Here is a 26070-nt window from a genome sequence, read left to right as displayed (position 1 = left end):
CAAAGAAAATCCTTGGCATGAGTATCACTCGTGACAGGAAGAATGGAAAATTGTGGTTGTCACAGCAGAAGTACATTGAGAAGGTTTTAGAGAGGTTTAGCATGAGTAATTCCAAACCTGTTAGTACTCCACTTGCTAGTCATTTCAAGCTGAGTTCGCAGCAATGTCCTACAAGTGAGAAAGAGAAAGCGGAAATGAAGAAGATTCCATATGCATCTGCAGTTGGCAGTTTGATGTATGCTATGGTTTGCACCAGGCCGGATATTGCTCATGCCGTTGGAGTTGTTAGTCGGTTTCTCTCTAATCCTGGCAAGGAACACTGGCAAGCAGTGAAGTGGATTCTCAGATACCTTAATGGTACTTCCAGAGTTTGTTTATGCTTTGGGAGTGGCCAACCTGTGTTGGATGGTTACACAGATGCAGATATGGCTGGGGATCTTGATTCGAGGAAGTCTACTTCTGGTTATATGATGACTTTTGCAGGGGGAGCTGTGTCGTGGCAATCTCGACTTCAGAAATGTGTTGCTTTGTCTACTACAGAGGCAGAATACATTGCTGTTGTTGAAGCTTCTAAGGAACTCTTGTGGATGAAGAAGTTTTTACAAGAGTTAGGCATCAATCAAGAGAAGTTTGTGTTATTCTGTGACAGTCAGAGTGCTATCCATCTCAGCAAGAATCCGACGTTTCATTCCAGATCGAAGCACATAGAGGTGAGGTATCATTGGATACGTCAAGCGCTTGAGATGAAGTCATATGCACTTGAGAAGATCCATACTGACGATAATGGTTCAGATATGATGACTAAAAGTTTACCTGCAGTGAAGTTTGATTCCTGCAAAGAGAAGGCGGGTTTGGTGGAGCAGCCTATCCCCACTTGAGTTGGTGAGGGGGAGATTTGTTGGTGGGTCCCCAACCAAGTGGGGCCCACAGTTAAAAAAAAAAAGGAAAACAAATAAAAATAAAAGGAAAGTGGCTAATAGCCACGAGAAAGGAGAGACAGAAGGCTTCTTTCAATTTTGAAAGAAAGCAAGACGTAGCAGCGGCGTAGGAGAAGAGAAATTTGGGGGAAAAGGGCAAGCCAATCTTGATCACATTGACTTGGTAAACTTGCTCCATTTCTTATGAAATTTTAGTATGTTATTCCTGGTGTAGAGATGAACATTAGGATATAACTTGCTTGTCGTATTGCCTTCTCTTTTGCCTGATTTGAGATACCCACTTTGTGGAGGGTTTATGTTGATGCCACCAGTTTTGGTGATGTATTTTGTTGATTGTTAGGATGCCCTAGTGTCACTAGGAAGACTGTTTGTGTACCCATTATTCTGATAGTGGAAGATTTTTCTAGACTAGGTCCCGTGGGTTTTTTGTCCCTCTTTTGGGGGTTTTCCCACGTTAAAATTCTGGTGTCTGATTATTTAATTTCTGCCATTATATTTGCTGCTTGGAGTATCTTTGGTGTTGCCCATTTAATTGCACAGATTGTGGAAAAATTATTTCTGGTGCTTCCGCTGTTAAACAGGTTATTGTTTTTGAACCTGTGTTGAGATTTTCCCAACAATACTATATAGTATATTTTAATAAATGTTATATTGTTAGATAATTAAATCAAGAATATTCAAGAGAATAGTACAACTACACCATACTAGAACTATCATGAAATTAGAAGTTACAAGAATTATAAGTGTTGATACTAGAAGCTAGAAGAATCACAAGTCAAACTTTATCTCCTAGTCAAAATTGAAGGCTACAAATCAAGTTGGAAGAATCATGAACAAGTTGTACTCATCACCTCCATACTAGAAGAATGATGAATCATGAATTGGAAGCTTCAAGATTGATGACTAAGCTTAATAAAGAATTTTCAAGATGTGCTAGAAATTACTTATTTGAATAGTCAAAGTAAGAAGTAAAGTTGAATAAGTATGTATATTAAGAAGATAGTAGAATCATGAACTTTTAGTATGAAACTTTGCCTATATAAAGGCATATATGCCTTATGTATTTTGTGTGTTCAATAATGAAATGAGTATGTTATGAAATTCTCTCCTTTGTCTTATGAGTGTTAGTGAGTTTGAGAGATGAAAAATATGATAGTCTCATTTATATGAGTGAGTGATCCTAGGGCCATTTAGTTGTGGGTATTATACTTACATATATTAAAAATATTTTAGAGAACATATTATAAATAAATTTTGAATTTATTTATTTTTAAAAAAGATATAAGTTATTTATATTAGAATTATACAAAACTGCATTTTCATTTTTTTTTTCGATTTATAGTAATGGCTACACTTTGTCTTTTTTTTTGTAGTTTTTTTGTTTGTAAATAATTAAAAAAGTAAATGAATGAGAATGAAAAATATATAAAAATGTTATATTAAATTTAAGGAATTTTTGACAATTAGTATGAGAGATTAAAAAATGAAGAGTAGTAAGAGTGTTAATATGTATAAGTTGTAGAATTTGAATATTTGTAACTGAAATTTTTTATAATTATTATTATTATGACACTTTTAATGTATGTATGTTTATTGCATTTAATTAATACTTGATGTTTCAATTGAATAATAATAGATAAGAGTTTTTTGTTTTAATTTTTTTAAAACATTTTACTAAATAGTGATTGGTTAATTTTTATCTTTTGCCAAGTCATTAGAATTGCTGATGTGGCATCATTAGCAAAGAAAAGACGGCTTAAACTCATTGTGGATATTATATTAAATTTAAGGAATTTTTGACAATTAGTATGAGAGATTAAGAAATGAAGAGTAGTAAGAGTCTTAATATGTATAAGTTGTAGAATTTGAATATTTGTAACTGAAATTTTTTATAACTATTATTATTATGACACTTTTAATGTATGTTTATTGCATTTAATTAGTACTTGATGTTTCAATTGAATAATAATAGATAAGAGTTTTTTGTTTTAATTTTTTTAAAATATTTTACTAAATAGTGATTGGTTGATTTTCATCTTTTGCCAAAGTCATTAGAATTGCTGATGTGGCATCATTAGCAAAGAAAAGATGGCTTAAACTCATTGTGGAGAGAGTTGGTATCAGCTTTTAAATAGATAGATAGATAGATAGATAGATAGATAGATAGATAGATAGATAGATGCAAAAGATTTCATTTTCATCCTACATAGCAAACAATTACAACAAATTATACTGATTTTTTTTCTATTAATTAGCTATGAGTAGCAACAATTAGAATAAAACATGTTATAAAATAATTTGTACTCACCTAAATGGAAAGCTTAATGTCACCAAAAAAAAAAAGTGAAAGCTGAATTGCTAATATTTCTTAATCCAAGACATAGTTTTCTCTTTAAGGGTTGTAAAATTATTATTGAAGTAATTTTATTTTTAAAAAAATTATCCCATGAAGTATTAAAAATACAAATAGACTTCTCAATTTCTTTCTCAACAATTTGATTTAACTAATGGATTGGACAATCTTATTACACAATAAAATTGGAAAGATATCCATATTTTTTTTTACATTATTATTCATGTGATTTTTTGACTCAAAAATTATTCTTTTTTCACCGATTTTTATGATTTTAAATATAATACAAAATATTTTATTTAAATCCTACTTAACGATTCGTAAACAATTACAAAAGAATTTTTTTTCTATTCGTACCAAAAATTAATACAAAAAACAGAACAAAATATGTTATAAGACTCTTTTGTACTAACCTGAATTGGAAGCTAAATTGGCACTCCTCTTAGACCGGAGATATTACTTTCTCCTCATTCTTGCTTGTCTAAATTGGATAGATCTAAGTGTTTCAAATAATTGTGTTTCTACATTTTTAAAATAGGCATCAAAATCACCTTATGAATCAATTTACAATAAAATAAGGAAGGTGCAATAAAAATTATGTTAAACAAACTAAGCTGCAGAATCATATGTTGGAGGCACATATCTTCTTGTCTTCTTTTTTTGAAAGGATTGTTCTCCGCCTCTTTAATCTAGCAATTTTGGGTATTAACTCTTTCAGTCTGTCATTATCACTGCAAATCCTTCTACAACAAAGATAATAAGACATGGTCAAAGAATGATAATCCATTCCAAGTAAATTGTGGAAGCAATATTGCACATGTGGAATAACAATTTGAGAAAGAGGAACACATAAATGTAAATTGTGGAATAATTTTAAATGCACATTAATTTTGGTTGTGACTATTGGATAGAACCCGTTAAAAAAAGAAGAATACATAAACCTGTGCTACTTGCAATGATTTCACAATTAAAATATTATTTATAACAATAAAATGAGAAGAGTAAACGACAAATTTAAAAATCTTTAGGAAAATACCTGGGAAGAATGGTGACATTGGCCTGAGATCCAGATTCAAACTCCGGCAGAAAATCGCAACAGGAGGAATGGAGTTTGGCCTGATTTCTGCAATTTATGCAATGCGGCTCCATCGAAGATGAACATCGCGATGGACAATTTGTTTCGAGGAAAAAACAATGGCTTATGGGACCGGAAGAGGATGTAGGTAGGAAAAAATAATGGCTCATGAGATGGTACGGAGAGGTGCGAAGAGGAAGAGAGTTTCTAGAAGTACGAGAAAGGTAAGGGATTGATTTGGAAAAAGTTAAGTTGTTGGTTTTTATTGTGTTTTTTAGTTTTGTTTTGTATTTTTTTTTTGTTTGAAAATCAAAGTTGATTAAGCTAAATTGGCACTCCTCTTAGACCGGAGATATTGCTTTCTCCTCATTCTTGCTTGTCTAAATTGGATAGATCTAAGTGTTTTAAATAATTGTGTTTCTACATTTTTAAAGTAGGCATCAAAATCACCTTATGAATCAATTTACAATAAAATAAGGAAGGTGCAACAAAAATTATGTTAAACAAACTAAGCTGCAGAATCATATGTTGGAGGCACATATCTTCTTGTCTTCTTTTTTTTGAAAGGATTGTTCTCCGCCTCTTTAATCTAGCAACTTTGGGTATTAACTCTTTCAGTCTGTCATTATCACTGCAAATCCTTCTACAATAAAGATAATAAGACATGGTCAAAGAATGATAATCCATTCCAAGTAAATTGTGGAAGCAATATTGCAAAAATAACAATTTGAAAAAGAGGAACACATAAATATAAATTGTGGAATAATTTTAAATGCACATTAATTTTGGTTGTGACTATTGGACAGAACCTGTTAAAAAAAGAGGAATACATAAACCTGTGCTACTTGCAATGATTTCACAATTAAAATATTATTTATAACAATAAAATGAGAATAGTAAACGACAAATTTAAAAATCTTTAGGAAAATATCTGGGAAGAATGGTGACGTTGGCCTGAGATCCAGATTCGAACTCCGGCAGGAAACCGCAACAGGAGGAATGGAGTTTGGCCTGATTTATGCAATTTAAGCAATGCGGCTCCATCAAAGATGAACATCGCGATGGACAATTTGTTTCGAGGAAAAAACAATGGCTTATGGGACCGGAAGATGATGTAGGTAGAAAAAAACAATGGCTTATGAGATGGTACGGAGAGGTGCGAAGAGGAAGAGAGTTTCTAGAAGTATGAGAAAGGTAAGGGATTGATTTGGAAAAAGTTAAGTTGTTGGTTTTTATTGTGTTTTTTAGTTTTGTTTTGTATTTTTTTTGTTTGAAAATCAAAGTTGATTTGGCAAGATTTGATTGGTTGATTCTAATATTTTGCCAAGTAAGCAATGTTGCTGACATGGCGTTCGTAGAAGAAGAAGAATAGCTTCAAAGTAACGTGGATAAACTCATGTATCTACTTTTATATATTAAGAATAGACTGATTTCTGCAATTTATGCAATGCGGCTCCATCGAAGATGAACCTCGCGATGAACAATTTGTTTCGAGGAAAAAACAATGGCTTATGGGACCGGAAGAGGATGTAGGTAGAAAAAAAATAATGGCTCATGAGATGGTACGGAGAGGTGCGAAGAGGAAGAGAGTTTCTAGAAGTATGAGAAAGGTAAGGGATTGATTTGGAAAAAGTTAAGTTGTTGGTTTTTATTGTGTTTTTTAGTTTTGTTTTGTATTTTTTTTTGTTTGAAAATCAAAGTTGATTTGGCAAGATTTGATTGGTTGATTCTAATATTTTGCCAAGTAAGCAATGTTGCTGACATGGCGTTCGTAGAAGAAGAGGAATAGCTTCAAAGTAACGTGGATAAACTCATGTATCTACTTTTATATATTAAGAATAGATTCCAAAATCAGAAGATTTCCTGATTTTGCAGCATCAAACATTGCTTTTGGCATTCTTTCAGAATTTGGAAAATCATCTTCTTCGACCATGTGTTTAAACAGTGAATTGAGAATATGTTGATAATCAGGTGCATCCTTGTCAAAGATGAAAATCCTTAGTAAAATACCTGGGACGAATTTCCTTCGTTGGCTTGAGACCCAAAATCGAGCTCCGGCAGGGAGACCGCAACAGGAGGATGGAGTTTGGCCTGGTTTCTGTAATTGATGCAATGCGGAAAGGTGCCAAGAAGAAGAGGGTTTCGAGTATAATTTGATTCGAGGAAAACACAATGGCTCATACCGGAAGAGCATGGAGGAAATAGGATCTTGGTACGAAGAGGTGCCAAGAAGAAGAGGGTTTCGAGAAGCATGAGAAGAGTAAGGAGTTTTCAGGCGAGAAGCATGAGAAAAGTAATAAACTCTTTGGTTTTGAGAGGTTTTTTTGGGGTAAATGTTAATTTGTGTTTTTTTTTTATTCTGTTTTTTAGCTTTTTTTTTAATTTGAAAATAGAAGTTGATTTGGCAAGATTTGAGTGGTTGAAATTTGACAAGATTTGATTGGTTGTTTCTAAAATTTTGCCACGTAAGCAATATTGCTGACATGACGTTAGTAGAATAAGAAGAATAACTTAGAAGTAATGTGGTGCATGCTTATGTATCTACTTTTATATATTAAGAATAGATTCTTTGGAGTGAATCGCTATTAGTATATCCTTTCATATCACAAATGATACAAAAATTTAACATTTTCTCTCATATTTATGTTAACTAATTTTTATATTTTTTACTAAGGATATTAGCCTTCTGATGAAAATTATTGTTGAACATTCTAATTTTATAGGGACTATATTTGTATATGAACAAGACAAGGATGAGAAGAAAAGGTTACGGAAATGTTATATGTGACTATTATACCAATTGGCAGACCAAAAACGCTAGGATCGTGCGTCTTTGCTAATTTGCACATACCATCTGACATCAATTGGATCTTCCAACAGAGATATCTGCTGATTGCTTGAACCTATTCATAAACAAACACCAAGGTCTTATCCTATCACACCAAGGATCCGACAAGTGAATCATATACATATCCAATAATTGAGTTAAATATATATACCCACGTCAAAACTCAATCAATAAATCAGCATAAAAATAATCCAAAAGGGAGTGCCAGTGCCACACCACCCCAAAACGCTCAGACCCTATATTTGCAACGAGTAACCGGCCACTAACCAATTGGCCAAGTGGATGGTGTTCTAAGTCATTCCCAATATCATTTTTGCTACTTACGTTCTGCTAAATCATGTTAGGTCCAGCTCAATGCGCTAGGCTGTAATAACACCATTTTTTTAATTAACCAAAGTCCAAATACGTATCCATCAATGCAGTGGCCTATCACAATCAAACTAGTTCGTGGCATCCCCCTAATTATTGGAGATGGGCGTAATGCCTCGGGTCATGACTCCAATAATTACCTGCTTAGTTGTTGTTTCACAATTTTAAGATGCCACGCAAATTAATATTAAAACCCTGACTCTGTTCTCATAATAATTACTTAATCAATAAATAAACTAAAAATCCAATTCATAGAGTTGGCTACCACGACAAGAATGCTCATTAGTCATAACATTTCAATGCTAATCCTCCTGTTAAATTAATTGGAAATTGGAATGCTTAACCCACAAATTAACATCCCCGTCCAAGTAACCCGCAAGTGTAATTGAGTTTCTCAAGCCGAGCCATACTATTCCAACACTGTACGCAATACGCATACGGATACGGTTCTACATTTTCTTTCCCATTTGGCGGGTTCGCGCGCGTAAGCAACAGAACAGAGAAACGTGAGTACGTGACTTATAAAATTAACCCAACGGTGATATTACACGTGTCCAAGTAATCGAGTTACCTGAGTTTGATGGAAGCTCCTTGAAACGTCGCGTGAGAAATTACAAGATATTTTTATTTTTTTGACACGAGAAAAAACACGTAGGTAACGAGTAACGACAACTCTGTTGGGGCAAGAAAGTGGATTTTCCGGCGTGGATCCTACGTAGCAACCCGATTCAACGTCAAACCCAATAGGCCCAGAAGCAATAATTAATTAAAAGTATTTTTAAACTAACTTAACAGCGCTGAGTTAAAGAGACTATGATTGGCGTTTGTTTGACGAGAAAGCCAATCAGAAGAAGCATGTTAACAATGGTGTTCAATCCATCATTCTATAATTCTTCCTCCTCTACTATAAATAACGCCAAATCCCCAACTCTTTCTCCACATCCACACGCACTCTTCTCAACAAGCACTCGTTATCATCATCACCATTATTTCAGGCACAAATCTAATACTCTCCTTCTTCATCCAACAAGAATAACAGCATCATCTTCTTATCCTTTTTCGCCAGTTAGAGCACACACACATTCTTCTTCTTTTAAGGTAAAAGCTAAAATCCAATCTCTGATTTCAGTATTTCACAATCTACGTACCTTGGTTTAATTGAGAAATTGATTGAATATTACAGACAAGGTACCAGGAAGCAGAGGTAGAGGAAATGACGATCAAACCGGCGGTTCGGGTTTCGGACCGGAACCTGATCGTGAAGGATCGGACGATTCTCACGGGGGTACCGGAAAACGTCATTGAGACGTCAGCGTCGTCGTCCGGCCCCTTGGATGGAGTGTTCCTTGGAGCGCAATTCGATCAAAACGACAGCAGCCACGTCGTTTCGATCGGCACCTTTAGGGACATTCGTTTCATGGCGTGCTTCCGCTTCAAGCTATGGTGGATGGCTCAGAAGATGGGAGACAAAGGAAGAGACATTCCATTGGAAACTCAGTTCCTTCTCGTTGAGACAAAGGACGGTTCCCACCTCGAATCCGACGACGGCGACGAGAGTAACCAGATCGTCTACACCGTCTTCCTCCCTCTCATTGAAGGAAGCTTCAGAGCGTGCCTTCAAGGCAACGACCGCGACGAGCTCGAGCTTTGCATAGAGAGCGGCGATTCCGACACGAAGGCGTCGTCGTTTAGCCACGCGCTCTTCATCAGTGCCGGCACCGACCCCTTCGCCATCGTCCACGACGCATTCAAGGCCGTGAAGAATCACCTGAATAGTTTCCGCATGCGCCACGAGAAGAAGCTTCCAGGAATCGTGGATTTCTTCGGGTGGTGCACGTGGGACGCTTTCTACCAGGAGGTGACGCAGGAAGGCGTGGAGGCCGGGATCCAGTCCCTGGCGGCGGGAGGTGCGCCGCCGAAGTTCGTTATCATCGACGATGGGTGGCAGTCCGTGGGAGGTGACTCGCATGAGGCGGCAAACTCATCGGTGAAGAGGCTGACAGGAATCAAAGAGAATGAAAAGTTTCAGAACAAAGAAGATCCGAAATTAGGGATCAAGAGCATTGTGGATATCGCCAAGAAGCAGCACGGGCTCAAATACGTTTACGTTTGGCACGCTATTACTGGTTACTGGGGCGGAGTCAGGCCCGGTGTGAAGGAGATGGAGGAGTACGGGTCCGTCATGAAGTACCCGATGGTGTCCAAAGGTGTGGTGGAGAACGAGCCCACGTGGAAGACTGATGCCATGGCCGTACACGGCTTGGGCCTGGTCAACCCCAAGAACGTCTTTACTTTCTATGACCAGTTGCACAGTTATCTGGCGTCTGCGGGTATTGACGGCGTTAAGGTGGACGTGCAGTGCATATTAGAAACCCTTGGCGCGGGCCTGGGCGGAAGGGTTGAGCTCACTAGACAATACCATCAGGCCCTGGACGCTTCAATCGCCAGAAACTTCCCTGACAATGGATGCATCGCCTGCATGAGCCACAATACTGATGCGCTCTACTGGTAACTAACTATTCCGTGCACTCAATTTTATTTTATTTTATTTTTATTGATTGATGGAGTTTTTGTTATGGTGGTAATGCAGCTCGAAACAGACGGCAGTGGTGAGGGCTTCGGATGATTTCTACCCGCGGGATCCGATTTCGCATACCATACACATTGCGTCTGTGGCGTACAATAGCATCTTCCTTGGAGAGATTATGCAGCCGGATTGGGACATGTTCCACTCTCAACATCCTGCAGCTGAGTATCATGGCTCGGCCCGGGCCATAAGCGGTGGGCCCATTTATGTTAGTGACGCTCCTGGAAAGCACAACTTTGACCTCTTGAGGAAGATGGTGCTGCCAGATGGATCTGTGTTGCGGGCCCGTCTACCTGGTAGGCCCACCAAAGACTGCTTGTTCACGGACCCGGCCCGTGATGGGGTAAGCCTGCTGAAGATATGGAACATGAACAAGTGCGGTGGGGTGCTTGGAGTGTATAACTGCCAGGGAGCAGCATGGAGCACCGTAGAGAGGAAGAACGCGTTCCACCAAACAACGTCCGATGCCATCACTGGATATGTTAGAGGCCGTGATGTCCACCTTATCTCGGAGGCCGCTGGTGACGCCGAATGGAACGGTGATTGTGCCCTCTATCGCCACCGCTCCAAGCAGCTGGTGGTGCTTCCTTACAATGTGGCTCTGCCAGTGTCCCTGAAGGTGTTGGAACACGACGTGTTTGTTGTAATGCCTGTGAAGGTTTTGGCTTCTGGGTACAGTTTTGCTCCTCTTGGGCTCATTGAAATGTTCAATGCGGGAGGGGCCATTGAGGAACTGGCCTATGAGGTGAAAGGCGGAGACGGTGGGTTGGTTGGGGTGGTTCGGATGGAGGTTAAAGGGTGTGGCAAGTTTGGGGCTTATTCGTCGACCAGACCAAAGAGGTGCGTGTTGGGAACAAATGCTGTGGATTTCGAGTATGACAGTGATTCTGGGTTGGTGACTTTTAACATTGATCATTTGCCAAAGGAGGGACAAAGCACTCACCATGTTGTGGTGGAGCTATGAGTCTCGTTCTGTTTTGTTGGCAGTTTAGCTAGGTTATATCATACATATTGAATATTTGAAGAGAATTCTGAGGGGGTGTAGGGATTTGTTTTGCTAGATATAGAGAGGATAGTGTTGTACTTGTAACAAGAACTCCCCCCTTATTTCCCACATTCATCGTTAGTTAGAAGCTGTTGGCCATGCTTTCGAATTTGGATGGAAATAAAAACACATGTTTTTCTATATGCTTGCTTCCTTCTTTTTTATTCTGATTGATCCTATATTCATGTGAGTGCTGATACCAAGTAATTCATGTGATTGTGCGAAGTAATTCATCAACGATAATACAGTGCCAGATTTTTAATTTCGTGATACTGATAACATGAATTGCTTTATTCTGCACACAAATAAACACAACTAACATTAACATCATGAATTCCCTATACTTAGATGGTTAAAAATTAGATGGACTCGTCCTGAACCAATTTAGAGCTTATTCAAAACTAGAGAACTAGTCCAACATCAATATTGAAACTGGTTTCTGTAAAACTGATAGTCATCTTAACTAAAATACCAGAACAAAATTACAGTAATGTTAAAAATTATACATGATTTCATGACCCACTTGCTGTAGGTTTAGAATTCAAAATTCTGTGTATTGTCTCAGACTTACAAAGCAAGTACCTACAAAATTCAAAGTAAATAAAAAAAGACATTAAAGTTAATTCTAAAACTTTCTTAGCTGTTTGCTAGATACATGTTCTCATGATGCTAATATTATCTCAACTGCATAATAATGAAAAATTACCTGTACAAACACGATTTTCATAGCAGCATTTCATGTTGTTATGAATTAGGATTGTTAGATGATTAACATTGAATACATTAAAGAAAAGAAGAAGAATAACAAAGAAAGAATCATTTTGCGTGTGGCAAAGAACCAATGAACTTACGAGGTCCATGTGAACATCAATTCTCAATAGAAGCGCTACGGAAAACCTATCAATGTTGATTGCTTTTCATATGCAAGTTGAGATGTGTGTATAATTCAAACTCCAGCAAAAAAAACTTAAATATGAATTTTATTCATAGTTGCTTTTCTAAACTTAAAAGAAGGGGAGAACTTTTGAAAGCCACGCTCTCCTCAATCCTCATAGCACCTAAAGCTGTTGAATCATCGCGTGACTCAGCAACTAACATTGTACAATAAGTATTGATTTGATTGTTAATAAATAATAAGTAATTGGAAACAAGTTGCTTGAAGTCATAGATCTTTACAATAGCCGAGTGCATTCGTAGTTGCGATTGTTGATTTGGGCCTTGAAGAGTTGAAAGTAAAAATGCAACTAGAACATCAACATGGATGTATAGAAGGAAGGAAGGAAAGGCTGGGGACGATTCAAGATTCTAGTTTCAAGATAGCCTCATATTTGGGAAATGGAGGCATTTAACCAAACAGCTCATGGGCATTAATTATGATTTGTGTGCCAATAGCAGCTGCCAAAGTGGGTAGCCCAGTCTACTTCATCTCCTTGTTGAAGTTAGGCCAATGGAGGGAATTTATATGCAGTGTTGCAGTACTGTCCCATGATGTTAAGGTTTTAGGACATGTCGTTTGCAAAATTTCTTTGGAAAGGAAAGGGCCTCTTCGCATTACTTTTCTGCTTATTTTGTGGTAATCAGCTTTGAATCAGATACAAACAATCAGATAACAAGATTGGTTTGGCCCAAAATATCATTTCCCAAATACTTTTACTCATCTTTTTACGTGGGCTGAAGCTAAAGGATCTTGCTTCATTTATTAACATCCAAAATAACCTTCAAACAACACTGAAACTTTTATGTTCCTCCCAACTATTCATTCTTCTGCTCTAAAATATAATAGGCTGTGTTTGTTTTCAGAGACAGTACAGAACATGACACTGAGACAGAGACAATAAGACGGAGACACTAAAAATTATTGTTTGTGTATTGTGTTTGGATACGATGTACAAGACACTAATGTAATGTCCAGTATTATATTTGGATACACATGGACAAGACTAAAATATTATATGAAATGACTAAAATAACTATATGATTCTAAATTTTTTACATCAAGTACAAACTAATTTAATAGAGAATGAGAGTACGTAAGAGTACAGATAAAACTAATTATAAAAAATGTTTGAAGAGACCAAAAATTTTAATAAAAAAATATAATAATATTTATATTAAAATAAAAATTATAAATATATTTATTTTATTTTTAAATTTATTATTAATATGTAAGAATACATATGGTTAAGATTAATAAAAAAATAAATCTGATTAACAAAAAAATTTGTTTAGGTTAATAAGCCAAATTAATTTTAAATAAAAAATCAATTTTAAAAAAGAATCCATTTTTACATGAAAAAAAATTAGTTTTTGCACATAAAAATCTATTTTTATTTAGAAAACTAATTTTTTTTATCTAAAAATTAATTTTTTTTTAAATTATATAAAATTAATTACAACTTATAAATTATTTTTTAGCATTTTAAAAGATCAATTTTACCTTTAATAATATTTATCTTTTAAAAATTTCAAGACTAATTATAGGAAAAATTAGAAGGGATAATAGTGGAATAATAAAAAATATCTATGGACAAAAAAGAAAATAAAATTTATAAAAAAGTTCGTGTCCACTCTTCCAATTCCCGTGTCCATCATTGTCCTTCGTAGGAGAGTGGACACAAAAATATGAAAAACTGTCTCGGAGACAATGTGTTCCGTGTCTATGTCTCTGCTTCCAAACATATTTTAAACATGTATTGTCCATGTCTCTGTGTCCTGTCTCCGAAAACAAACGCTACCATAGTTACTACTTGGTTTAATAAATTTTTTTGAAAAAGATACTAGTATTTTTCAAACAAGCATCTTATTTTGTGTTTAATAAATCATAAAGAACACACACTTGTATTTGCAACTTTTTTAAACTAGAGAAAATGCCTTAAAAAATTATTTTTAATTTTAAGTTACCAAATATTTGAAAAAAAAAAAGTAAAAATTTTAGTAACGACTCGTGATGACTAGAGAAGTACATTAGACTTGCATTCTCTAATGCTACTGTGATGTATATCATCATATTAAGTTGTGGTCCAAAGATTAGAAGACACAGGGAGTGAGGGGGGCAAAACCAGTTTGGGAACTAGCATTGATACATTACGAAAAGGCTGGTTCAATAATATACTAGCATCATGAAACGTAGATACTCTAGAATTTAAAAATATTCACGTCCAGTTTATCCAAATCACAACTCAGAATGTTACACCGAGAGCGAGCGCCTAACCCATAAACTAGGTACTACGAGAAAATAAAGGAACCTACCATCATACACAGTACAACTACCTACACATCTAGAACTCCATTTTCACAAGGGCACTGGAAGATTCGGCAGCGCCATACTGCATCCAGTCCTTAGCACAAACAAGGGCTTCCACTGTCTCTGGTCGCAACGAACTCCGGTACTGATCCATCTCTTTGCCTTTTGTGTCAAACACGGACTCAGCCGGAACACTAGAAACTGGGACTGACAATATGTCTCGGGCCATTTTGGAAAGTGTAGGGTATTTGAGCTTGTTTAGCTTCCACCAGCCCAACACATCAAAGTCTGGAACACGCGGCAACAGTGATTCTTCCAGATACTGGTCCAATTCAGACTTCATCTGATGGCTGGTGGTTTCCATGATGTAGACATCAAAATCTGTAAGACCATTATCAGACAACAGAGTTCCTCCAGGGGATCCATCCGCCTTCGCATTACCATTTCCTTCTTCTGCATATGCTGGTGTTAGAGGCAAGGGAAGGGTCACGTACTCATGAAACAGCTCATGTATGCCGTCATCAACAATCTTGACATACACATGGGCATCATCACCATAGATCTTTGTGAAACTGAACTCAACAAGCTTCATCTTGAAGCGAGGATCCATTACTACTGCAAGTGCCAAAATCAGACTAGTATCTCTCCAGTATTTGTCAATCTTCTCTTGCATAGATTTAGTAAGGTTGCTAATGAAAGGATCCTCATTCATAACAGCACGAGATAGATCCAACTGCAATTTCCAAACCTCATGAAAGAAGGTAATTGGAGTGGGATGAGGTGTTGTGGTAAGAATGTTTGTTGCATCAAAAAGGGGCTTCAAGTATGTGCAAAGGGTCTCAATCAGCTTCCAGTCCTGCATCGATGGAGCCCCCTTGTAATCAGGATCAGATGTGTCCAAACAAGAAAACACTTCCTTTAGCTCCGAAGCCGCCACCAGCATCTGATAAGTTGTGTTCCATTGGGTTCGATCATCAATAAAAAGGCTCCTTTCACTAGGCACCTGAAGTTGCTGCTTAAGCTCCAGGAATTTCTCCTCATGAGATTCTGATGTTTTCACATACTTTACACTGTCCCGGATTTTATTGACTATGCCTTGCGCAGAGTTCAACAAATCATCTGCAACATTGCTTAAAGTGCGAGCAACGCAATTTCCAACCAGCAACTGACCGTTGAGGATAAGTGGATTCTTCACAGAAAGTAAAGTTCTGAGATTTTCAAGAGCAGCTTCACTCAGAGTCTTATTACATGTGATAGAAAACAGCCTGCCCTCCAAACTCCAATCAGAAAGGCATACAGCTACAGCATGGCTAAGGGCAGTGTCAGAATCAGGGTATGGTTCCATCACAACATTGAGAATTCTCCTCTGCAACTTCCAATCACTGTCAACAAAATGTCCTGTAATAAACACATACCCCACAGATTGGGAGGAAGTCCAAACATCCAGCGTCAGACATACACGTCCAGGTAATCCCTCAAAATACTTCATAAGGTTTTGCTTTTCCATCAAGTATGTTGCCACACAGTCTCCTTGAACAGTGTTGAAGGTCACCATGTTGAACTGGGGTTGCAGATTTTGAACAAATGCAACAAAACCCGGATGTTCAACCATGTGAAGGGGGTAATCATGCATAATGATCATTCTAGCAATCTCATGGCGGCACCGATCCTGATCAAAAAGGATGTAAGGAGTGCTAGGCGACCTATAACGCCGCTTCGGTGTATTGGTAGTATTGCCAGAACCACCACCCCTTGATCGTGGAGTATATGGAGTCACCTGGTTCGGATCCTGGTTACGCAGAAGCCCTGGACATGTTCCCTTGGCAATATGGCGTTTAAGGTGGCTTGTCCCAGCAACTTTTGAACCAGTACTGTATGCAAAACTTTGTTTGCATTGCTTGCAGCATGCCCTTCTACATCCAGCACTGACATTTTCTATGGTGAAGTGTTCCCAGACTATAGATTTCTTTTTCCTCCTCTTGCTTGGCTGTGTTTCTGGTGTATGTTCCTCATGGTTCAGTGGAGTTTCAGCATTTACAATCTCATAGCTTGGTATGTTAGCATTAACAATCTCATAGTGTGCTTGAGAACCGACTACCCGATTGTCATGCAGCGTTTCATTATTTGTCAGCTCATAGTGAGGTATCATTTGGGAATTGTCTAGCTGATCATGGGACAGTGCTTCAGAGTTAGCTAGCTGGTGGTTGGACAGTTCCTCAGAATGGTGCAGATGATTGTTGGGCAGAGTATCATAGTGGGCCAGGTGATCTTCAGGTATTGGTTTGATGTCTGCAAGATGACTGTCTGATAGTGGTTCAGAACTAGGAAGCGGTTCGGAATGTGGTAGTGGTTCAGGTTGAGGCAAGTGGTCTTCTGGAATCATATGGAGATCAGTGAATTGATGATGATCAGGAAGATTTTCTGGAAGGGAGAGCTGATTGTTGGGATCGGTTGTGGAATTGGCCAACTCATGTTCAGGTATAGCTTCTGACATTACCACATCATGGCCAGCATGTGCTTCGTGAATAGCTGCCTCATTGCTGGGCTGTGTCTCAGGGGCTACTAAGTCACTGCTAGGCTGCGTGTCAGACATGACAACCTCACTGCTGGGCTGAGTTTCAGAAATGACAACTTCATTGCTTTGCTGTTTTTCAGACATAACTTCATTGCTTTGCTGAGTCTCAGAGAAAATAACCTCTGTGTGCTGTGTTTCAGAGAAAGTCACCTCATCAATGCGCTGTGTCACCTCATCAATGGGCTGTGTTTCAGTGACATCATTACTGGTCTGTGTTTCAAAATGAGCCACGCCATTGCTTGCAATTGCCTCAGAATCAACCTGCTCATTTGTGGTTGGTGCCTCAGGAGTAGCTTCAGAGTTGACTAACGTATTGTTAAGTGGTACCTCGGTGTCTACAGGTTGATTAGTGTCCGGGGGCCCAGTATCACCTGACTGGTTGTTGGGTAGTGCTTCAGTTTTCTCAGGCTCGTTGTTCAAAGGTTCTTTGGTGTTGTCCGATTCGGGGTTAGGCAATACTCCTGTATTTGCATCATCACTAGTGACCTGGCTTTCAGATGCAGGAAGTACTTTCTCCGGCTCTGTTTTGGAATCCGAGAGATCCTTGTTGGGCTGAGGCTCGGAATCTTCCACAGTGCTTTCAGGCTGAGTTTTGGATTTAGCCAGATCATTGGTAGGTTGAGGATCAGCATTGACGGACTCACTTTTCACATCAGGGGTCTCCGCCACTTTGTCTGTTTCAAGAGTTGTCATCTTGTCTTGATAGGTATCTCCCTGCATTACCAATAAGAAAGGATTGCTAATTAAAGGTGGGCATAGTTAATAATTTATGGTAGTGAAGAGATGAAGAATGCATTATCGTTATTTCACTAAGGCATCAGGGATCAAAATTCCCATTGAACATATACAGTCTTAAACAAACACAAGAATGAATTGCATCTTTCCACATGAATGTCCGGCATATGAGTAATGAAATAAAAGCACGCATGTTTACACTGCAAGGTTCAGGAAAGTGTAAATCAACCCAAAAGCTAATTAGCACCACATGTACATCTTTAGCATAGAAGCATGCATCACAATTTATGCAAGATGCAAACAACTCTGATGCAGATTGGAGGAAGATGAAGTTGAGGAAAAGGAAGAAAGACCAATTTTTACATACATCCTTATCCATTGAATTAACAATAAAAATGAATAGTAATTATGTATTCACCCATATCTTAAAAATACAAGGCATAATACAAACAACTCAATATTAGAAGTGATTCACAAAACCATTCCTGCATAGTGCAAACAAGTACTGGAAGTTTGCTCTCCTTTCCTCACTTCCATTTAGGTGGCATGTGCAGGTGTACTCGTGTAAGTCTATTTCAGAAAATGGACAAGTCCGAATGAGGTGTGCACAAACAAAAACAAAAAACAGAAATACCAAGATGGACAAAACGGCCTATTGCCAATGCATTTAGAGCATCACTACTTTGCTATCATGAACTACGAGGAAGGATATAGATACTTCCTCATATTATTCATGACATGTACTTCATCTTTACTTTGCCAAGAAGGCCCAACGGGTATTACCGAACTGATACCCGTGCCCTCCTCTATTCAAGTTTATCTTCATGTTTGATAAAAGCTTAAAGTATGTCAAATATGGTCACAAACTGAATACCAGCTTCAAACATCAGGAGAGAATAACATTAAGCCTGGCATACGCTGAAATTTGACCACTATCTACGAACCCAAGTATACTTGGGCCCATAGTTGGGTCGGGTCGGCCCATAGAAACATTAAATAATATAACAATAAGAATAATATGAACACAACAGAACAGAACCCCAGCAAACTTTACTGTAAGAGGTCCATTGCAGAATCTCGATCAAACATTACACACACAGCCCAAAAAAGTCAAACTTTAAAACTGGAACACTAGATCTTCACTGGGCTACCAAGTACTAATGAAGAAAAAGTATAAGTATATATAATACATATATAAACTAGCATAAACAAATTTCAAATAAACGAAATCGCGGTCTCGAGCAACCCAGATCCAAGAATTTAATCCCAGAAACAAATAAATCCAGCTACGCGCTGAAACTAGACGAGACAATAAAACCGAAAAGCTTCGATTTTCCGAAACCATACTAGATAGAGAAAAATTGATTAACGAGGAAAACGAAACAACCGATTCGTGAGGAGAGTAACGAGCAAAAGAAGCGCCAGCTAGAGAAAAACACAAAATACGAACGAATCGAAAAGTTAGGGTTTGCGATCTACCAGCTGCGCGAAGGGAATCTGACAAAGAAAGCGCTGATCTGGAACGAAAAGAAGCTCGGAAACCGAGCTTCAGGGCGGTCGGAGTGAGATCTAGGGTTTTGCAGAAACAGAGAGAGAGAGAGAGAGAGAGAGAGAGAGAGAGAGGGAGGGAGAGGGCTCACCGGAGAGAGATGAAGATTGGGCTTGTTGGAACGAACCCGAGAAGCTAATTGGACCTTTGGAGTTTTCCTAATTTTCTTTCTAGGGTTATGTTGTTGTGTTGTGTTGTGCCTTATGGTTCGCGTACTTGTGCACCAGATAAGGTTTTTAAAACAGGGCAATTCTTTTGGATTCCCAATTTGGACTCCTTAGGTCCATTATTATTCTCATTATTATTATTTATTTTTTTTTGTTTTTGGTTCTCTGTTTGTTTGGTTTGAAATTTAAGTTTGAAATTTCGAAGATTCCTTATACTATGATTTTTCTCTTTCTCTCCTTCACACCGTGAGGTTGCGGTCATTCAGAAATCAGAACGGACCACAATAGCTTACCCTAGCTTTTATTATTATAGCCCATGGCCTAAGTTATATGAGAAAATGTGACATTTTGCGTTTTTAACTAATTGACTCTATGAGGCTGCTGGGACCGTCGTGTAGGGCGTGGGAGACCCAATCAAGTGAGGGCCCCTCCTCCTCCCTCCACCTTTTAGCCCAATCAGAGTCCATTTCTTTCATTCTTCATAATGCTTTTAGGTTTAGTGTGAAACCAAAACTTATGAGGGTGATTTGTGTAATTTAATGCATAAATAAAAATGTTAATAGGTGAGAATAATAATGCATAAATAAAAGAGAAAGTTTTACCGTAACTATATAACAGTATGAATTTTTTTATTAGAACAATTTTGAAAACTGAAATCAAAATTGAAAATCTAAAAGAAAAAATTTAAAATGTTGGTTTTGATTCTTTTTTGAAATATAAAATCAAGAACCGTTTGGAAATTTTACTCTAATTTTCTCTTCTTATTAGATTGGAATTATGCATGCAAATGAATAAAAAAGAATATAGAACGTTGTTTGGATTGAGAATTTAGAACTTAGAAGTCCATTGAGCTTAGCAGAACAAATGAAATCTGAAATAATACTACGGTGCTTTTGGTTGATATTTTATATTTTTATCTCACTGTTTTGGATGACTATAAACTGTATGGGCCTCATTCTGTGGTTATCCAGAGCCCGAAGCCTTTGATGGTGGCTTTATTTTTTTTATTTTTCATGGGCTCACCACTCAAATACTCAATGCTCGTGACCAAAAATATATCCTAATCTTTCCAAAAAGGGATGAATATTATTGTAATAAATTATATTTAAAAGTATTGTAAAAAAATTATTTATCTACTATTATAAATAGTTGAAAATTAGTTTTAATATTTTCAAAAATAAATTAGGATACGTTTATTTTAGTAGGAATAGATTTTTAACTTTTAAAATAACTCGAACATCAATAAAATGAGAAACTCTTTGAAACGAAACATCATAATAATTTATAGATATATTAGTAATTTGACAAATTTTTTTTCTTAACATGTGAATATCAAATACCAATCTTTCTGAATATGATGAATAAAATTTTATCTTTTATGCAAGAAATTATTTCTATAAATTAAATTTTTAAAATTTAAAATGATGATGGGAATAATATATCTCCATGGATAATTCACAATAATAAATTGAAATTCCTTAAAACAAACACTCACTAAGTGTCCCCCCCCTTCTTTTGAAAACTAAATAACAATGAAGTTACATCTCCTGTTCTTCATAATTTAAAATTGGATTTGGCCTCCAAATTATTAGAATGAGGTGTCATTTCTACGTTCATTTTATTTCCCCTCCAAAATGGAAGTCAAAATATTTAAAAAAATTTTATTCAATTTATTACTGTATTTTTAATTCAGTTGTTAATTTTTTATTTTCTTAGTTATTTAATTTTGACAGTTTCTTATCATGATTTACATCTAATCTTATTATTATTAAATTTTTGTGATATTTTTATTTTTATTTTTTTTAAATAAAATTTGTTATGCTTATCTTTTTCTAAATTAGTTATGCTTATCTTTATCTTAGAAAATTGCTCTCTCTCCCTCAAGCACTGCATCTCCTTCCATGTTTCTGTATCACCGCGCCACACGCGTCTTCTCAACTATTTCATCCGAACTTATCCAATCTGTGGATTATTGACATCTTGTATCTATCAGCTTGCGGGATATATTAAATTTTTGTATTATTTTTATTTGTTATCTTATCTTTCTCTTTATATTTATCTTTTTTTTAAGTTAGTTATGCTTATCTTTTTCTAACAGACTAGAGATTTTGGTTATTTTATCTTATTTTAAAATTCAAAATCAATTTAATAATTAATATAAATAGATAACATTGTTCTCCCATATACAACAACAATGTAACAATAAAATTTTTTCATCTTTTCTTTTTTTATTCTTTCATAATTTTATTAATTATTTCCTCAACACACTCAATCCATACATTCATCTCAATCAATTCAAAAAATAATGTCAATATATACGCATGTGATATGATTTCATTTTATTGTGTCTCCTAATCTCCTAGTTATTATAAACTTTATTTTTAATATTTTATTTTTGTATTTTTATATACAATGAAAATACTAAACAATGTAAACAATGGATATATTGGATGTTTAATTCACTAGGTGTACGGATTAATTATCCTAATATTAAGATTTATGTGGGTAATTTAGGAATTTAGTGTATTTTTACTTTATTGGACTAATTTTAAACCCCATTATTCATATTATTCACAAAAGTCATTGTCTACCTAACAAAGTTATTTCAATATTTGATTTTCGATATCAACATTCTATTTTTAATATGAAATGCATACCAAATCTTCTTCTGAAATATTTGTGATTTTCAATTTAAAGTTTTATTTATAAATCATTTTATGCTTGAGTTGGTTCTTTTAATTTTATTTTGTGCTCTCTCTCATTTCGCATCAATTGTTATTCTTCTTTTTTCTCATTTGTAGATATTTTACTCTTCATCCTTTTTATTAGTCTTTTTCTTTCTATTATTTTTCCTTTTAACATTTCTTCTCTCTCTCTCTCAATAAATTTTTTCTTTCTGTTTTTCTTATTTTGTCTTATCTTTTTAAATACAAAAATGGTCAATGAAAAACTATACATGGTACAATAGCAATAGAGAACTTTCATTTTTCGTCTTTTTCATGACAAATGCTCAACTACTTTTCTCAAATCAATGAAACTGAGTCTGAATTTTGAATAGAGCAACCAATGGTAAAAAAATATCTACCTACAAAAATTAGTAACTAAAATAATTAATTTATATTTGTGTATAAATACATATATTAATTAACTTCTTTTTAATATATATTTTATACAAATAACTGATTTAGTAGATAATTTTTTACGTATATATAATATAGTTAAAAATTATTACTTTTATAGAATTTAAAATACAATTTATTTTAACTAATCCTCACATAATAAAAAATAAACAATAATTAAGAATTTGAGTTGTTATTAGAAACAAAAAAAGATAAATTTAAAAAAAAGTATTAATTGGTTATAGATAAAATTAATTATTATTTTTTTAGAGAAAAATTAAACGAAAATTTTTGACATAATGCCTAATTTTTACAGATTTATCTGTCTTATGCTCTAAAAATACATATTAAGATTATAAATTAAAAAAATTATTAAAAACATAAAAAAATTAAATTTTTAATGTATTTATTTATATTATCAAATTAAAAATTAAATTTTTTTCATTAATTGTAAATTTATTATTATTCTTAAGTGGAAACTCAAGTACAGTCGACTTCACGTAAAGTTGATAACGGAGAGTCGGTCGACTTCACCTTATTCTTAGGACATATATATTAACTAAATCCAATTTTTAGTTTGAAATTGTAACCCAGGGAGGTAAATTAACGGAAATTGCAATAAAAATAGAAGAAAGGTTGATTGGGTAATGAGAAGAAAGAGGGGGAGGGGGGGAAGACAAAGTGGTGGGTTAAATCAAACGGACAAAGGTCCTCTGATGATGTCGGGCATGTGTGTTTGGTGGATGGTGTCAGTGATACACTGACAAATAAAAAGAGTACATGCATTTCCATGCATCTGTCCCTAAACTCGTACACGTGCATCGCACGCCCCTCCTTCTGCGCTTGACATTCACATGGGACAACAACCACTCTTCTTCCCCTTCTCCCACTAATCCCTCTTTTGTCTCTTTAATCCCACCTTAACCAACTCAATTTCATGTACTCTTCTTCCCCTTCTCCCACTAATCCCTCTTTTGTCTCTTTAATCCCACCTTAACCAACTCAATTTCATGTTTCTAATTTCCCATCATCATTTGCAATTAAATCGAGAATGAAACTCAGCACTTTCACTACTTGTTTAATCTCACCCAGTTAATAAGTACCAACACCTATCATAATTTCTGAATTTCTGTACAACATTTTAAGGACATCCTTAAATGTACTTAAATAATTGTTAATTATATTAACATTTTGTTATTCTGTATTCTAAAGATATAGGTTAAATATACAACAATGTTAAGGAATCAAGAGGACATCAGCCAAAAACCAGCCAAATACCTCTGGATGAATCTAAAATCTTTACGTGGATAGTGTTTATGTTAGATATTAGGATGTTTCTTCTACTAAATATCAGAATATTTTTTTTTTCATACTAAATGGATGTTCTTTTATATATTTTATAAATTTTTTTATATACTAAGAATCAGAATTATTAGAAGTTTTGTGATCCCCATCCCTATTTCTGCAACGTATCATTCAGAATTTTAATTTGGGGTGAGAAGCAATTAATATCAAATATTATAAATTAAAAACAAATAAAATTAATTAAATATAATTATAAATTAGTTAAGTTGTTTATTTTTTTACTGATCACCTCTTGATTCTATATACTTTTTCTTAAATATATTATAAAAAATATTTTAATATTATTTATTATTTTTATACATTAAAAACGTAAAAAAAATATATTTTTATAATAAATTAAAAAAAGGGAACTCTTTTATGGCTTTCATCAATAACAAGTGGGGGTGAGCGAACACAATAAGAGAACAATAAACATATGACTTTGTAAACATTTAACCTCCGTTAGTTTTATTGTTTTGAATATCCAGTGTTTGACTTGATTTAATACAATTTATATTATCATTTTTAATTAATATAGAATATTATTGTTCAATTCATAAGTAGTAATTTTTTAAAACATATTATTGCATATTTCAAAATTTTTAAAAAGTTATGGTCGGAATTTTTTTTAACAATAAAAGCAAAAAAGTGTATTGGTTATTTTATTGTTAGCTGCTGAAATTTTTTGTTTTTTGAAAGAGTAAAAACTCAACACAATAAGATAAAATATACAAAAAACTTTTAAAAAAATCAAATAACACAATGTCTATAGATATTTGGAATTCTATTATCATTTGCATCGAAAATTCTACTGTTAAGAATGACTTAACTCCTTACTAATGGATCATTATTGAACTTTTCTTTGAATTTAAACCTTTTTTTTTTTTGGAAAATCCAACGGTAAACATATTTCTTTTTTCATTAGATGAATAAGAGTCAAATTGGATAAATAATTTATTTAATTGTTTTGAAAAAAAAAACTTAAAACATAAAAATTTATATTTAAAGTAGTTTATAAATAAGTTATTTTGTTTGATTTTTTAGTCGCAAAAGTGTTTATTTTAAAAGGAAAGTGATAAAAAAAATTATTAGAGAAGAAGTCATTTTTTTTAAACTTTTCTATAAGTACTTTAAAAATAATTTTTTAAAAAGTCACAAATTAATTTTAAAAATGGTATAACTTTTCATAAGTTAAAAGTTAAGAAAAATCGATTATAAATCTATCCAAATTGGCTCTATATCCCACCTTACCGTAATAATTTGACTTGAAAAAATCTAATAATAAAATTATTTTTGTTTCGAACGTTTTTTTGCTAAAATTCGACAACCAACAATGCATTTCTTGTAGGGAATGGTTATATCTTTCAAAACTTTTTTTTAATGGAATACTGGCATGGTTAGTGGTGGACCTTTGGAACCAAGAAATTGTACATATAATTTTCATGACCCACTCTTTGAACATTGAAGCGAGCCAAGCATCATATCAAATATAAACAATAGATATAATTTTACTATAACTGTATATTCCTAAATATATTTTGAATTATCAAAGTTCAGAAAGTCTAGACACAAAAAAAAAGGTTCAGAAAGTCTTCACTTTGGAAAGGATTCTATTCTTCTATCCAACCATTACTTTCAACTTAAAATTACATAAGTAATTTTTTTTTTTTTTTTTTGGTTTCCCACGGTATCCCCCAACCCGGCAGGTCAAGGACTAATCCGTCGCGGTACTGAGTTCCATTTAAGGGTTTGCCGCTGGCCAATGGGTTGCTGCATACATAAGTAATTAACTGATTACAAAATCTAAATATAAATTGGATTGGACTAAATTGATGGGCCTGAAGATGTGGGCCGAAACGGCATATAGATCAAATTTTGGTTCCTCAGACTTAGAGATTACTAATATTTGCCCATTTTTGTTAAGAACCTCACAGAGTGGGAAGCTTTAATTTTATCATTCAAGTTAATTAAGATATAAAAATTCAATAGTTGTAGGGTGAGCACGGGTAACGGGTACCCAATTACCCATTCGAATCAGAACCGAACTAATTAAATTGGTTCTGAAACTAACGGGTAATCGGGTCCAATCTGAACCAAACCGATGACTTTTGTTGGTGATCGG

The 26070-nt window shown here is 35.0% G+C and overlaps 2 protein-coding genes across 3 annotated transcripts; one reads left to right on the top strand and one right to left on the bottom strand.

Moving 5' to 3' along the window:
- Positions 1-8026: 8026 nt before the first annotated feature.
- Positions 8027-11356, top strand: LOC112723307 (probable galactinol--sucrose galactosyltransferase 6). Its single transcript, XM_025774629.3, has 3 exons — positions 8027-8681; positions 8767-10091; positions 10174-11356. The coding sequence occupies exons 1-3, from the start codon at positions 8397-8399 to the stop codon at positions 11132-11134; spliced, it is 2571 nt and encodes an 856-aa protein (XP_025630414.2). The 5' UTR covers positions 8027-8396; the 3' UTR covers positions 11135-11356.
- A 2921-nt stretch (positions 11357-14277) lies between these two features.
- On the bottom strand, positions 14278-19766 carry LOC112723306 (zinc finger BED domain-containing protein DAYSLEEPER). 2 transcript variants are annotated; one of them, XM_025774628.3, is made up of 2 exons: positions 19410-19766; positions 14278-17748 (listed from the first exon to the last, which is right to left on the bottom strand). In XM_025774628.3, exon 2 carries the CDS (start codon positions 17725-17727, stop codon positions 14494-14496), a length of 3234 nt encoding a protein of 1077 aa, XP_025630413.1. In that variant the 5' UTR covers positions 17728-17748; positions 19410-19766; the 3' UTR covers positions 14278-14493. The 2 variants fall into 2 exon arrangements, with proteins under 2 accessions (XP_025630413.1, XP_072063829.1); XM_072207728.1 differs by having other exon boundaries at positions 19249-19583.
- Between the last annotated feature and the right edge of the window lie 6304 nt (positions 19767-26070).

Source organism: Arachis hypogaea, chromosome 11 (genome assembly GCF_003086295.3).
Source record: "Arachis hypogaea cultivar Tifrunner chromosome 11, arahy.Tifrunner.gnm2.J5K5, whole genome shotgun sequence".
Lineage (NCBI taxonomy): Eukaryota > Viridiplantae > Streptophyta > Magnoliopsida > Fabales > Fabaceae > Arachis > Arachis hypogaea.
This window is presented reverse-complemented; position numbering and strand designations above follow the sequence as displayed.

Coding starts and splice junctions, on each gene's coding strand:
- LOC112723307 (XM_025774629.3), top strand. CDS start 8,397: ATGATTGGCGTTTGTTTGACGAGAAAGCCAATCAGAAGAAGCATGTTA. Junction 8,682..8,766: donor CACATTCTTCTTCTTTTAAG/GTAAAAGCTAAA, acceptor TGAATATTACAG/ACAAGGTACCAGGAAGCAGA. Junction 10,092..10,173: donor AATACTGATGCGCTCTACTG/GTAACTAACTAT, acceptor GTGGTAATGCAG/CTCGAAACAGACGGCAGTGG.
- LOC112723306 (XM_025774628.3), bottom strand. CDS start 17,727: ATGACAACTCTTGAAACAGACAAAGTGGCGGAGACCCCTGATGTGAAA.